This window comes from Hyla sarda, chromosome 1, assembly GCF_029499605.1.
Source record: "Hyla sarda isolate aHylSar1 chromosome 1, aHylSar1.hap1, whole genome shotgun sequence".
NCBI lineage: Eukaryota > Metazoa > Chordata > Amphibia > Anura > Hylidae > Hyla > Hyla sarda.
In genome coordinates, this window is record NC_079189.1 from 141,362,596 (window position 1) to 141,378,327 (window position 15,732).

General features: G+C 43.9%; 1 protein-coding gene across 2 annotated transcripts in view; it reads right to left on the reverse strand.

Moving 5' to 3' along the window:
- TMEM131L (transmembrane 131 like) overlaps positions 1-15,732 on the reverse strand; it is a 123,307-nt gene that overhangs the window by 90,174 nt on the left and 17,401 nt on the right. For both annotated transcript variants that reach the window (XM_056562499.1, XM_056562488.1), the window contains exon 3: positions 7,698-7,741. In XM_056562499.1, the coding sequence (XP_056418474.1) occupies positions 7,698-7,741 (44 nt within the window). The remainder of the gene's footprint in view (positions 1-7,697; positions 7,742-15,732) is intronic.

Genomic DNA, 15,732 nt, shown 5'->3' on the forward strand with positions numbered 1-15,732 from the left:
AGGAGCCAGAAGTAGCGTGGACCAAGGGGCCCCAGGGACAGGTAATTATAAAACCGGGGATGGGGGAGGCAATGGGGCCAGGGCGGTGCGGTGGTGCGACTGTGCGGTCGCGGTGCATTATCGGATTATCGGCAATGGAAATTGCCGATACCGATAATGCGCAAAATCGTGATTATCGGCCGATAATATCGGCCAAACCGATAATCGGTCGATCCCTACTATGTTTAGTTAATATTTCACAGTAATATTTATTTGTGGGACTGAATAGTGAGGCAGACTATACTACTCTATCCTGCAAGTAAATCTTATACCACCATCAAGCAGACAAAACATCAAGCAGGCTCAAACAAACACTATTCAACCCTATAGCTCTGCAGTATATGCTTGAATACCTTTACGCCAATATTCAGATTATGCGGCTATAAGCATAATTTAAGTTGTGAACTAGGCCTAAACTGGACTTAAACCTGCAGATTTTGGCGGGACTAGCTGACTGCAGATTGGGGGGAGATAACTATAAATAAATATACAGCTCAAAAAATTAAAGGGAACACTAAGATTACACATCCTAGATCGGAATGAATTAAAGGAAAACTGTCAGATATTTTCTCCCGCACTATCCGCAGTACTGGTGGATAGTGCGGGAGACACTGATTAAAACGAGCCCTACCTTACCCGGAGCCGCCCGGCCGTTCGTCCGCAATTGTAGTTTTATTCTATGTGTATATCTTGCTGTAACTGGCATGGGCGGGGCTTCTGCAGGTTAACTGGCACTGACGTCAGCGCCGCTTATGAATATTCATCCTCCCTCCAGTTAGGAGCGGCGAAGAGAGGGAGAACTGGAGGGAGCGGGGGGGGGGGAATGAATATTCATAAGCGGCACTGACGTCAGTGCCAGTTAACCTGCAGAAGCCCTGCCTGTGCCAGTTACAGCAAGATTTACACATAGAATAAAACTACAATTGCGGCCGGGAGGATCTGGGTAAGGTAGGGCTCGTTTTAATCTGCGTCTCCCACACTATCCACCAGTACTGAGGATAGTGCGGGAGAAAATATCTGACAGTTTTCCTTTAACTAATCGTATGAAATACTTTTGTTTTTACATAGTTGAATGTGCTGACAACAAAATCACACAAAAATGATCAATGTAAATCAAATTTATCAACCCATGGAGGTCTGGATAGGGAGTCACACTCTTGGAATTGGTGGATGGAGCGAGACATGATGTCCCAGATGTGCTCAATCGGATTCAGGTCTGGGGAACGGGTAGGCCAGTCAATGGCATCAATGCCTTCCCTTTTGCAGGAACTGCTGACACACTCCATCCACATAAGGTCTAGCATTGTCTTGCATTAGGAGGAACCCAGGGCCAACTGCACCAGCATATGATCTCACAAGGGGTCTGAGGATCTCATCTCGGTACCTAATGGCAGTCAGGCTACCTCTGGCAGGCACATGGAGGGCTGTGTGGCCCCCCAAAGAAATGCCACCCCACACATTACCGACCCACCGCCAAACCGGTTATGCTGGAGGATGTTGCAGGCAGCAGAACGTTCTCCATGGCTTCTCCAGACTCTGTCACATGTACTCAGTGTGAACCTGCTTTCATCTGTGAAGAGCACAGGGCGCCAGTGGCGAATTTGCCAATCTTGGTGTTCTCTGGCAAATGTCAAACATCCTGCACGGTGCACAACCCCCACGTGTGGACCTCATGGAGTCTGTTTCTGACCGTTTGAGTGGACACATGCCCATTTGTGGCCTGCTGGAGGTCATTTTGCAGGGTTCTGGCAGTGCTCCTCCTGCTCCTCCTTGCACAAAGGTGGAGGTAGCGGTCCTGCTGCTGGGTTGTTGGCCTCCTCCATGTCTCCTGATATACTGACTTGTCTCCTGGTAGCGCCTCCATACTCTGGACACTACGCTGACAGACACAGCAAACCTGTCTGTGGTCACCACCTGCAGAACCACTCCTTTATTGGGGGTGTCTTGCTAATTGCCTATAACTTCTACCTGTTGTCTGTTCCATTTTCACAACAGCATGTTAAATTGATTGTCAATCAGTGTTGCTTCCTGAGTGGACAGTGTGATTTCACAGAAGTGTCATTGACTTGGAGTTACATTGTGTTGTTTAAGTGTTCCCTTTATTTTTTTGAGCAGTGTATATTGGATTGATCTGTGTGTCGGGAATGTATGTGTCTTGTTATTTGTAAGATGCTGATTTTAGATTTTTCTTACATTTCACGTTATAGAATCACAAGCACACGTCATACATATGTGGTGTCCCGGTACCGTATTGTATACGATACCTGTGTAAGAGGTCCCCATAGCCAGAGTCCCTAGGACGTTGGGGTCCCTCTTTTGTAGATCTCACTTAGTCAATAAGTGACTTGTCACCTCTCAGTCAATACGTATATAGCAGTTTTATTTAATATTTATATAATTATAAGTATACAAATGTATATATTTAGTTATCTACCTGTTCGGAGCATAGCAGGATCTGCGGGTCACATGATTAGGTAGAAACTCTATGGTTTTGCTACAGGACCTTTGGAGGTTCCCGTGACGTATGCACCCACAATGCACTGTAAAGGTGAGTGACAGTCGTTACGGACCAATCCAAAATGGCCGGCCCCTGCCCATATAAGGGACCCGCGCCATCTTGATCCCTATCTTGGGTTGCTGACTCTGGAAGAGGTAGGACCTCCGCAGCTTACAAGACTAATTACTAGACCAAAGCATTGCGACCTAGGCCTATAGCATAGCGGATAGACTAAGCAATTCCCCGCTACTTCTCGCAGGATCACTGGACTCAATATTCCGCTAAATCCAGCGGATCTCTGCTATACAATGCTCCACAAGCCAAATTGTGCTTATATGATCCCAACCGACTGTCAATCGCTGCTCAAGCCTGATGTAAAGAGACTCTTATCTGGACTGTTACTGTTACTTCATGCACAAACTCCTCGGTAAAAGTTCCTGCAAGTTTTCAGTTAACAGCGGTTGTGGACAATCCTTTATTTCTGCATCACCTATTACTTTTCGGAAGGGTGGCGATAGGCCTATCAAGAAAACACAGTATTTAACCCTCACCCTGGCATCACGAGTGACAAGGGTTAACAGCGCCCTTAATTACCCTGCACAACGACACCCTATACACCCTACACTCCCACTGGACAGTGTCCTCTGCTCCGCCACCACACATATACACATTAATATGATATTTTCTTTCATATACTTGCAATTGACATACTGTTACAGATAAGGTACATAAAGCGGCCTGAGGATAATGGCTACAACATGTGCTATAACAACAGTAGTGATGCGGAATTAATGCATCTATTCATCCATATTTGTTTGACAGCATAACTGGCAGGCAGCCTACTGGCAGCACACAGGCTAAGTGTTTCTCTTCACATCCCCACCCCAGCTTCTTTAAACAAATGCTACAGCTCTGAAAACAACTGTGACAGAGCAATATGTATTTATTGCTATATCAATGCTTCGTATCGAGGTTATTCTCTGTAGTCAAGACAAAAATAACTAACACTATACTGTCCGCACAGAACATATTTTGGCAAGGATTTAAAAGCGGGCTGCAATGGGTGCAACAGGCTTGCTCAGACATGTAGACACACTTCAGCGGTTTACAAGATCTTACAACCATCCTTATTGCTTACGTCTTCACGTGACAGAGCCAGGAATGAGACGCTTGCTCAAAACTTTTTCCCCCGTGGAAGTACTTCAACTACTCATTCAGTTTACAGCAGCTGTTGCAAAACTACAACTCCCAGCATGGCCCGACTAGCCTGACAGCATCATAGTGATATAGGAGACTGTCAGTTTAGGTTAGTGTTTACCGAACAGTGTGTCTCCAGCTGTTGCAAAACTACAACTCCGAGCAGGCACGGACAGCCAAAGTTTTGCTACGATGTCTGTGGTTTAGGTCATTAGACTTATGGAAATACAGAAAACTCAAAAACTATTGTGTGACATTCTTCAAAGCACATTCACCAATATACTGTGTGTACGTTCAGTTTGCTTGTCACCTAATCTAGTCACAGTTGTGCAGCATGCCCACTTGACTGCTTCAGAGAGATGTTATTCCTCAAAGCAACCAAACACAAAATTGTGCCCTTCGTAAAAAGGGAAATAATTGTTGAGGCCTGGACATGTGTGACGGATACCTAAGGATCCAAAAACAAGTATTTTTCTGTGCCGCTTATTGATAAGCATCCTTTTGTAGTCTAAATTCCTGTAAACAGATCACAAGGGTAGGGTCATATATAGCGCATCCGCAGCATATTTCACGCTGCGGATGCGCCGATGACTTCACTGCAGTGAGTTCCCTGCTGTGCCTGTGTGTCTGCTCGTAGCAGCGGATTGCGAGTATTATTGCGCAGTTTACTCTCCGGCCTAGCTCTGGGAGCAGGGGGAGCAACCACGATGTCCGTGGGATAAATTGCGCATGCACACAGAGTTTACTACAGACTCAAAGTTTACTGTGTGTAGAAGGGAGCTCACTCTAGTGACGGTCATCAGCATATCTGCGGCGTGAAATACGCTGTGGATGCACTGTGTGTGACCCTACACTTAGGGCAAGTACATAATTAGCAAGCAAAATTCCACAGGGGAAGATCCGCAAATGGATTATATTGCTACCTATTGATTTCATTAGGTTTGTAGCAAAACCACTTGCAAACTTTTAGCTGCAGAAATTCCTGTTGATTTGCCCCCAAAAACCTGTTCCTGAGGTAGTTCTCCCTTAGGTGGGCTGATCATCAACATCCCAGCAGCTAGGCAATTCCTATTATTCTTTTATGTGTACCTATATTGGGTCCTAATTTGACAGCAAAAATTTCCTATTTAAATGTTAGTTTTCTATTTTTTAGGTTGTTCAGTGACGTGACTAACATTGTGCTCTTATACTGACTATTGACATTACTTCTTTACCTGTATTGTTGAGAATATTTTGACTTACACTGTTCTTCTAAGCGCCGGGACCACTGTGTGATGGACACACAAGTCCTAAGGCTCTCCTGTTAGGGGTCCATAACTGTGACAAAGCCTGGGCCCACTGGAGGTTCCTCCGGTACGTGTGGGCCAGTCTGCCCATGTTACAACCACTGCTGAGCTCTCAATATTACAATTAGAAAAGAATAAGCCATATAAAGATCAGTTTACAACTGTATACACTGCTGTATAATAACTGTAAATGGCACAAACCAAATACTATTTCTATCTAGGACAAGCAGCTGCACCCAGCTCTGTTTAACAGTAATCACAATAAATCATATAAATAGCAAGCCTATTATGTAATCCACTGGGTGCCAGATTCATAGAGTGATTCAGTGCAAGACACAGACACCCAGAGGTGTTACCAGTCACTAGAAAATGAAGGCACATTGCCTTGTTTACTACTGTGAAGAAATATGGGCATATTTAGGAAAAGGTTTGTATAAAAAGGCTCTTTTTCTGGAAGGTGATGCCCATCCCCAGACAACAAAATATATATGCCAAGCTGATTTTTAAATTGCTCATCACCATTGGTTCCTATTACATGTTGACCCCACAGGAACCCCCGCTCAGCCAATCATAGACCAAGGTGGGATACCACTGTGATCATAGTAACAACTCTTAATTTTACCTTAAAATATACAGCAAAACTAAAAAAACTAAAAATTATATATATACATACACACATATACACAGTTTAGCAATTGTATTTTTTTTAAGCCATTTACTGTGCCGTCAAACTGACATGTTATATTGATTATCCAGGTCAGTACAATTACAATGATAGAATAGATATATAGATATAGATCACCGTTTAGGAAGGGTTTATTTTTTTTTTTAAAAAACATCCTATTAGTCTTTGATTTTACCTTTAAGTCCCTGAGGGACTTAAATGAGCAACCATTTGCACCACCAATGACAGGTAAAACAGTGGTTTAGATGCCCCTTTAGATCAGCTTTGACAGTGACATCTAATGGGTTAATACTAATAGCCATGGGCAGTGACTGCTGCATGAGGGCTATTATCTGCAGCCCCGGCTACTAAAAGCAGCTGGGGGTTGTCTGGTATGGAGTGGGATTGCATGGGGAGTCTGCTTTATACATCCTTAGATTTGATCAGATCTATCACGTGTTGTTAAGGAGTTGAAACAATGTAAGGGATGAAGCACTACAGCAGTGCTGCTTCCCCTTCTTTCTCAGGTGAAGCTCTTAGTCAAAACTCCAAAGCACAGGTGACAACAACTGTAATGTGGCCATACCTTTGACTGCACTTTTCTTCAATTGGTCTCCCCAAAAATACATTTATATTGGTGGTAAGCAACAGTCAGATAGGCATGGCTGGGGTACGCAAGCCCCACCAAAGCCACACCTATCCCATCTACTATAGTGCTGGGACCGCTGTGTGCCCATTCTCCTGTTCTTTGTTCTGTCAGAGACCAGCGCTATGCTCTTTTGCAAGCACTAGGGGCAGAGAACTTGAGTGCTCCCTGCCTCTAGCACTGCGCATGCGCACAGCTGTGGTTGACAGCAGAAGCAATTGCTCGCTCTGTGAATTCACGTCGCGTGCACGTCCCTAACAGCAGGGACACATGTGCAGAGGACCTGTGTGTATGACACAGCGGTCCCAACGCTATAGTAGATGGGATAGGCGTGGTGGGGCTTTACGGACCCTGGTCACGCCTATCTGACTGTTGCTGACCACAAATTTAAACTGATTTTCGGTGAGACAAATTGAAGAAAAGTGCAGCCAAAGGTATGGCTGTATCCATTTGTTGTGCTGTTATTGTAGTTGTCTGGGTTTCCAAGTTCGTGACAGTTGCACTTTAAACAGGAATTTTATTCTCACGTGAACAGACAATGCTTATTATAGGTTGTTTTTTTATATGAATGTGTCACATGCTCTTTTTGGTTTATCTTTTTCTACTTTCTGACAGTAATTTTTTAGCACATATGGAGGCAGCTATATTGCCTGAGCCGTTTTTACCAGCAAGCTACATGGCCATAGGCAACAGCAGCTGACTCTATTCACGTCTATGAAAAAGCTTTCTAGACATGCTCTGTAACCTGTGCAGAAGTCATTGTGCAGGGAGGAGGATAGAAAAAGCTATGGCCATCATCATAATTCTATCTTATCTATACACTGGTGTCACCTTATCCTGACTGTGATAAGGAGGAGACTGCTGAAAAGGTTACTCTAAAGAACAGGAAGTTTCAGGTCTAGTAGCCAGAATAAAAACTGAGAGATTTCAGGAATATTTTATAAAATAGATAGGAAAAAAAAAAAAACTGGATTTGGATTGTTTTAAACTAATAAAAATCGAGCTTGCAGTTATTGACAGCCAAGTCTCTTACCTGCACAATTGTAAGTGAAACGCTATCATTCAAGTGTTTATTACTTTACAATAAAAAAAATCTAGCAAAGAGGGTCAGAAATGGATATGCTTGTACATTTGCTATTGTTTACATTAGTATTGTGTAAATGGCAACTGGTCAGGAACATCCTATTCAGACAGTGTAACTGCCAGGATGACAACATTGTTTTCACATGAGACATGATCACAACAAGAATGCATTGTAACAGGAAACAAAGATCACCAGACTTCCATTCTTCCCTCCACGTATGGAGTAATACATACCTGCCACATAATTCTAACATAAAACACAGGGCACAAGACAAATTTACTTACTTCTGTTCTTGCATATGCTCCCCTGTATGCTGATCTGAATCAGTCTAATAGAAAAGACAAAACAATTGGTTAAGACACCAATTTGCAGGATCATATTCATTAAAATAAAAAAAACATTTTAGTGAGAAAATACCCTAAAGTTTTCATAAAATTTTATTTAGCAATTCACTGATAAATACAGAAAAAAAGAGATGAACTTTCAACCTACATAGCGGTTATAAACCACAGTATAAACGGCTACTCCACATCTTTTATGAACAAGGTTAAGAGAGTGATTTCTAAGGCTATGTTCACCTGTTGGAAATTCTGTTATTCCACTAATATTCAATTTCCCTTTTATGTGGATTACTGCTTGTTTTCCATTTCCTTTTTGCAGAATCTGCACAGAATATAAGCGGAATTTCTGTGCGCTCAACACACAGATTCTAGCTGGAATTCAGAGTTCCCATTGACTTCAATAGGTTTCCACCGCAATAGAATTCTGCAAAATTTTAAAGGGCAACTCCGCTATCCAGCATCCGGAACATTGAGTTCCAAATGCTGTGTGCGGGCTTCCGTGTTCACGCCCACCCCCTCATGATGTCACGCCCCATCATATGACATCAAATCCCTCAATGCAAGTCTATGGGAGGGGGGGTGACGGCCGTCGTACCCCCTTTCCCATAGACTTGCATTGAGAGGGCAAGCCGTGATGTCACGAGAGGGCAAGCCGTGATGTCACGAGGGGGCGGGCGTGAACACGGAAGCCCGCACACGGCGTTTGGAACTCAATGTTCTGGATGCTGGGGAACGGAGTAACCCTTTAAGACAGGTTCAGTGGTTTTGCAGAATGTGGAATGCCGAATTTGCACTGCAGACTTCCCACAGAAGAAATTCTGCCATGTGAGTAGGATACCAGCATAATGCCAATTCAACACAATGGCCCTGATTTACTAACAGTGGAGTGTAGATTTCATTGTGGGTTTTAATTCCCTACAATTTTCCCTCCATGGCATTTACTAAGGTTTCCCTACATTTTGCACTTGATACTACATTTTTTTTTCTTTTTAAAACACATGCTCTGATCTGTAGGGTTTTCCTTAGCTCAAATCCACCACATTTTCTGTGGAAACCTTGGTAAATAACTAAATATGTTGTGGAAATGTAGAGAAAAAAGAAGACCGCGAACGGCGCCTCGTGTATTACCCTTAGGATAGATATAAAATAGTGTAGCACCTTGGAGTGGAGGATAAATTGCATATCACCTCTGATAGAGGTATAAAGGTGGAGCATGCTGCTCAGCCGGAGGGTCCTCAGGAGTCAGGAGATCCTGTCCTGTAGTATGCGAATAAAATAGGAGAAAAGGGACCAACGGATTCCAGGCGCTGCTTGCTCAAACACCATAGGCAGAGGTTAATAGTAAAAGATCCTTGCAGGGATCATATTTATTATTAAAATAATAAAATTACAGATGACGTGTTTCGTGAGGATCCCTCCCTTCCTCAGATCAGCGTCTGAGGAAGGGAGGGATCTGATGTGAGGAAGGGAGGGATCCTCCCGAAACAAGTCATCTGTAATTTTATTATTTTAATAGTAAATATGATCCCTGCAAGGATCTTTTACTATTAACCTCTGCCTATGGTGTTTGAGCAAAATGCGCCTGGAATCCGTTGGTCCCTTTTCTCCTATTTTCTTCGCTTGGTAAATATGTTGGGTTTTTGTGAAAATGACGGGAACACAACCCTTTTCTGTGGCCACACCCACTTTTCCATATGACCAGGCCCCTTTTATTTTCTCTAAAATGGAGAGTTCGTTGGGTTTTTTCAATTCTGGCACACAACCCGACAAAACTTGTAAATGAGGGCCAATGTGGTGTCAATTTTGCGGAATTTCCTAGCTGAATTTTCCGACAGAATTCCGCTGCGTGAACGTAGCCTAAGTATTAAACACTTTCTATACCTTCTTCTGTCACAGAAGTCTCACTATTCCCTTAAATTTGTGGGGTTGCTCCAACGTGTTTTGGCTATAGTCTGTGGGTATACACTTGGATACCATAGGGGTTATAAAAAATAAATAAAAAACATTATGGGACAATTAGTCTGCATAATGCTGGTAAATGGTTTATTTTTAGGACAGAATAGTGTGGACTACCAAAGACTAAAGCAGACCGAATAGTTACTAACATAAGTTTGGTCTATTAGATCCTATGACTACACCGCAATATACATCAGAATATCTTTTTGTCAGTACTCTGACATATGCCTGTAGTGTAGTCACATTTTTAGATGTGATCAAGGTCTAACTTGTGATAGAAAGGATAATCAAGCTGCATGAGTCACAACACATACTGACCAGACTGACTAGCTAAAGTCTAAAAGCCCTGCCTCTTTCATTGTGCAGATCATATACACACAGAAAATACCACAGAATGGATGATTCCGAGCTTGATACCGCATTACATGTAGGGCTTTCCTGACTACTCACGACCTCAAAGAACATTTCTGAGTATCTATGGTAACTTTTTCTCCCATTAGAGGATAACTGGGGTAGTGCACAAGTGACCCACAATATTTAAACAGGAGAACTCAGGAGGCCAGTTCTCATGAATGGTGGGACACCCAGGATATCATAAGCATAGGTGATAAATTGTCATCTTGGGATAATCCCTAAAACATATCATCAAAGGTCAGATCGGTACTACTGCTAGAGATGAGCGAACTTACAGTAAATTCGATTCGTCACAAACTTCTCGGCTCGGCAGTTGATGACTTTTCCTGCATAAATTAGTTCAGCTTTCCGGTGCTCTGGTGGGCTGGAAAAGGTGGATACAGTCCTAGGAGACTCTTTCCTAGGACTGTATCCACCTTTTCCAGCCCACCAAAGCACCTGAAGGCTGAACTAATTTATGCAGGATAAGTCATCAACTGCCGAGCCGAGAAGTTCGTGACGAATCAAATTTACTGTAAGTTCGCTCATCTCTAACTACTGCAGCAAAAAGTTGCAGCAGATCCACAGAAGTTTTGCACAAGAATTAGAACCATTATCATTCAACGGGATAATATTTTGTTTCAGTCACAAATAAATGACATTCCACATGGATATTTGCCCTGGGGTTTAGAAAACAAACCTACTTGTTGAAAAACACATTGCCACTACAGTTTCAAGAAAGGATCTTTTATTTAGGAGTACACCAATTTTGTCAAGGAAGGAAATTCATCAATGTTTACTCTATGTCAGCTATTGGGATACAGATGCAGCTAAATAAGGGGTTAAGTCCCTGCAAACAGATCTGGGCAACTGTGAGCATTACATAGATGAGTACTTCTACTTTCATGTGTACAAGAAATTATTGTGTACCGTATATACTCGAGTATAAGCAGAGTTTTTCAGCACGATTTTTCGTGCTGAAAACACCCCCCTCGGCTTATACTCGAGTGAACTCTCCGCCTGTCAATCCCTTCTCAGTGGTCTTCAACCTGCGAACCTCCAGATGTTGCAAAACTACAACTCCCAGCATGCACGGACAGCCATCGGCTGTCCGGGCATGCTGGGAGTTGTAGTTTTGAAACATCTGGAGGTCCGCAGATTGAAGACCACTGCGGCCTTCGTCATCATCCAGACCCTCCCCCATTAGTTTTCTACTCACCTCCCCTCGGTGGGAAGGAAGTGGGAGCTGGTCCGGGCCACCTATGCTGCATCTACGACGCACAGGGACGTTCGTCCCTGCGCAATGAACGTCCCTGTGCGTCGTCATCAAGGAAACGTCAGTAGTCCGGGGCCGGGCCCGAAGCGGAGAAGAGGGCCCCCCGGTGAAGATGGACAGCCCGGAACGACTAACCCTCCCCACCGGACGGTCCCTGCAGCATAGATGGCCCGGACCAGCTCACCCTTCCTTCCCACCGAAGGGAGGAGAGTAGAAAACTAAAAGGGGGGGGGGGGGGGGGGGAGGGGGTCTGGATGATGACGAAGGCCGCAGTGGTCTTCAACCTGCGACCTCCAGATGTTTCAAAACTACAACCCCCAGCATGCTCGGACAGCCGATGGCTGTCCGGGCATGCTTGGAGTTGTAGTTTAGCAACATCTGTTGGTCTGCAGGTTAAAGACAACTGGATTGACAGGCGGGGATGATGAAGAGGGGGGGGGGATGATGACAGGCGGTGATGATGAAGGGGGGATGATGAAAGGGGGGGGATGATGACAGGCGGGGAAGATGAAGGGGGGGGGATGATAAAGGGGGGAATGATGACAGGGTGATGATGACGGGGGTGTTAATGACGGGGGTCTGAATGATGACATGGGGGGGAGGGGGGATGATGTATTTCCCACCCTAGGCTTATAGTCAATAACTTTTCCCCCCTGGGTTTTTGGGGTGAAATTAGGGGGGGCCTTGGCTTATACTCTAGTATATACGGTAAGTGTATTTTTGTGAAAAGTGTAGGTTTTCTACATAATAGAAGTTCTCTTTTTTTACATTTACCCAGCATTACCAACAGCACTTTCATTTCACGAGAAGAACTGTTCACAAGTACATCACATTCAGAGCTTCTACTGTATTAAACGCTGCTTATACGGCACATACAAATATCAGAGGTTTTGCTGCTAACCATGATAACCACCAGGTCAGTAAAGAAGGTTCTAAAATAATCACAGTCAATATCGCACAAACATTCAGATTGATCACATGGAAAAATAAAACATTTTTATGGAACTGGTTGTGTCCTGGAATTAACTAAACACTTGCCAGAGAAACTGAATTATTTGCAGAATCTATTCTACACATCTTCTGCAATCCATTTCAGTTGCGTAAAGATTTTAGTCTCCTAGCCAAGATACCTGTTTAGAGAAGTTCAGAATATGTGCTAGTAAGAACACATTCTATTTATTAATACCACACTCTGGAGAGGAACAACAAAAAGGGAAGTTGATTAACAACAGAATGTTAATAGGAAACTAAAAATATGTATACATTCTACACTCACAGGAAGTGGCTTCTCATTTTAAGAGAGTACTGAGATGAGACATACAAGTCTAGGGTTCGAGGATAAATGTAAAGGTTGACTTTGTTGTCTATTGTACAGAGCTTCCCACTGTACAAAATGTGGGAACTAACTTCAGAAGGGCAACCCACCAGCTAGAGTGTTATACATAGGATGTAAAACCAAGCTTTTTGGTGTGGAGGTCACAAGCTAGCTTCCTAAACACCTTTATATCTGTATATGGTTCTTAGTAAAACATTATGTTCTCTTAAAAGGGGCACTCCAGTAAAAAACTTTTTTTTTTTAATCAACTGGTGGCAGAAAGTTAAACAGATTTGTAAATTACTTCTATTAAAAAATCTTAATCCTTCCTGTACTTCTTAGCTGCTGAATACTACAGCGGAAATTCTTTTCTTTTTGAAACACAGAGCTGTCTGCTGACATCAAGAGCAGAGTGCTCTCTGCTGACATCTCTGTCTATTTTATGAACTGTCCAGAACAGCATATGTTTGTTTGCTATGGGGATTTCCTTTTACCCTGGACAGTTCCTAAAATGGACAGAGATGTCAGCAGAGAGCACTGTGCTCATGATGTCAGCAGACAGCTCTGTGTTTCAAACGGAAAATAATTTACACTGTAGTATTCAGCAGCTAATAAGTACAGGAAGGATTAAGATTTTTTAATAGAAGTAATGTACAAATCTGTTTAATTTTTTGCACCAGTTGATAAAAAAAAAAAAAAAAAGCTTTTCACCGGAGTACCCCTTTAAGGGGATTTCTTAATGGTGGGTTATGCCACTTGGTAGGACGATGCTGGTGGCAATTTTAAGCTATTGCCACCATAAGCAATTGGCAGCTATAAAAATGCTACCAATTAGAGATGAGTGAATTTTTCAAAAATTCGATTTGGCCGATTTGCCGAATTTTCTGAAAAAAATTGGTTCAGTCCGAATTTATTTGCGGCGAATCACTATTAAAAATGGCTATTTCTGGCCTACAGGGAGGCTTAATAGGGATGTAGAGCACTTTGCCTTGTCCTAACACGTATAGGGAGTGTACTGTTATTCAGTATGACATGCAGATTAAAGAATCACTGCCGTAGAGCGTCTGGATGTGGCAGATTTTTTATGTAATTTTTATTTAATTTAATTAGAATTTATTAAAAAAATTTCATTACGCATTCTGGTGAGCATCGAGCTGGTGGTCTGCCGGGAGGCGAGCTACCACCTGTTTCGGCCCCTGCCTCTCAACGCACCCCCATACTCTGAGTGTCCACTTTAAAAGGGAGGGACTGCAGTACCAGCAACTTGGACAGGAGCACATTAAGCTTCTGTGCCATTGGATAAGTGACTGCAGTGAAAAAGCTCGTACTTGGATCTTAAAATTGAGCTGGCGGTCCTCCGCCAGCGCCCCGACTGTGAAAGTGCGAATGTTTCATTTAATCAGTTATGGTTCATTGTTATCGCTCTATCTACAAGGCAGCACAATGACAGAGCCTAGGAGGTGGCAGCATAATCTGGCAGAATGACACAGCCTGGAATTTGCGACAGCAAAAAGACCATATAGTGGCTGAATGACAGCCAAGAATTGGCAGCAGCATGAGGAGACCATATAGTGGCTGAATGACACAGCGAGAAGGTGGCAGCAGCATGAGGAGAACATATAGTGGCTGAATGACACAGCCTGGAGTTGGCTGCAGTATGAGGAGAACATATGGTGGCAGAAGGAGACAGCCTGGAGGTGGCAGCAGCAGCATCAGGAGTCCTGAAAGTGACCCGGTGACAGAGTGGTGAGGTGAGTGGCAATACCAGTACCCGGTGACATGAAAAAAAAAAAGGTCTGCTACGGAAGAATGTTTGTAACTGGGGAGCAGCGCATTAAATCTGTTAAGCACTATCCATATTTGTGAAGTGTTGGTGTGGCACCATGGTCAATCTACTCTGATGCATCAAGCATTGGTGGGTGCAACTCCTGGCTGATCCATGCCAGCTGGTTCAGGTCCTGCTCCAGGTCTACCTGCTGCTGATTAGTTGCTTCACTATGCAGGTGAAGAAAGGTACTCCTCAGCGACTGTAGACTAATGCTGCTGCTGATGGAGCTGGTACTGCTCCTGCCACCCCTCCCCAGCAGCCATGGTAGTTGAAGGTGAGCGCAGTGGGACCCCAAAGTCAGAATTGCGAGTGGATGGACAATAGCGAAAATAGGCATCGGCCAACTGACTACGTAGGATGTCTCTGTAGTAGGTCAGTTTGTCCTTCCTCTCAGTGGGTGTAAAAAAGGCCCCCCATTTTGTGCCGGAAGCGAGGGCCAATAAGGTGGAGAACCAGAAGTCATCCCACTGCTGAATGGTGACAATTCGGCAATCACTACGCAAGCGAGCATGCATCGTGCCATTTGTGCAAGTGACTGAGGGACTCCCTGCCTCCATCTCCACTGCATACTGCCACAGTGTGTCTGGGTCCTCTGTCTCGCCTTCCTCATAACCCTCTAGCTCCTCTGGCTGCTCCTGCTCCTCCTCTCCTGTCAGATTACTAGAAAAACTGTCCATTTGGCAAAACCTAAACTGTGCTCTACTGTGCCCCTCCCCCTCCCCCAGTTCAGCCCCCACAGGGCTCATGTGGCCTTGAGATGTAGGCGCCACATCTCCAGTGCCCTGACCAGCCATCATTTCCAACAGGTGTTGTAGGAAATGAAGCAGTGGAATGACGTAATTCATCCCGTAATCCTGGCAATTTACTAATGTGGCTTCTTCAAAGGGCCTGAGCAAATGGATGGTGTCATGTATGAGCTGCCACTGATTGACATTGAATTTACACAGGGGAGTCCCCCTATCTGCTTGGATCATCAAGAAATCGGTGATGGCTTTTCTCTGTTCGTATAGTCGGTCCAACATATGGAGGGTGGAATTCAAACGTGTGGCAACGTCGCAAATCAGACTACGTTGGGGGATGCCGTTCTGACACTTAAGCTCAAGGAGGGTGTGCTTTGCGGTGTACGAGTGGCTGAAGTGCAAGCAGTGTTTCCTTCCCATTGTTAGGATGTCTTGTAAATGGGGGGTAACACTTCAGGAACCACTTGACA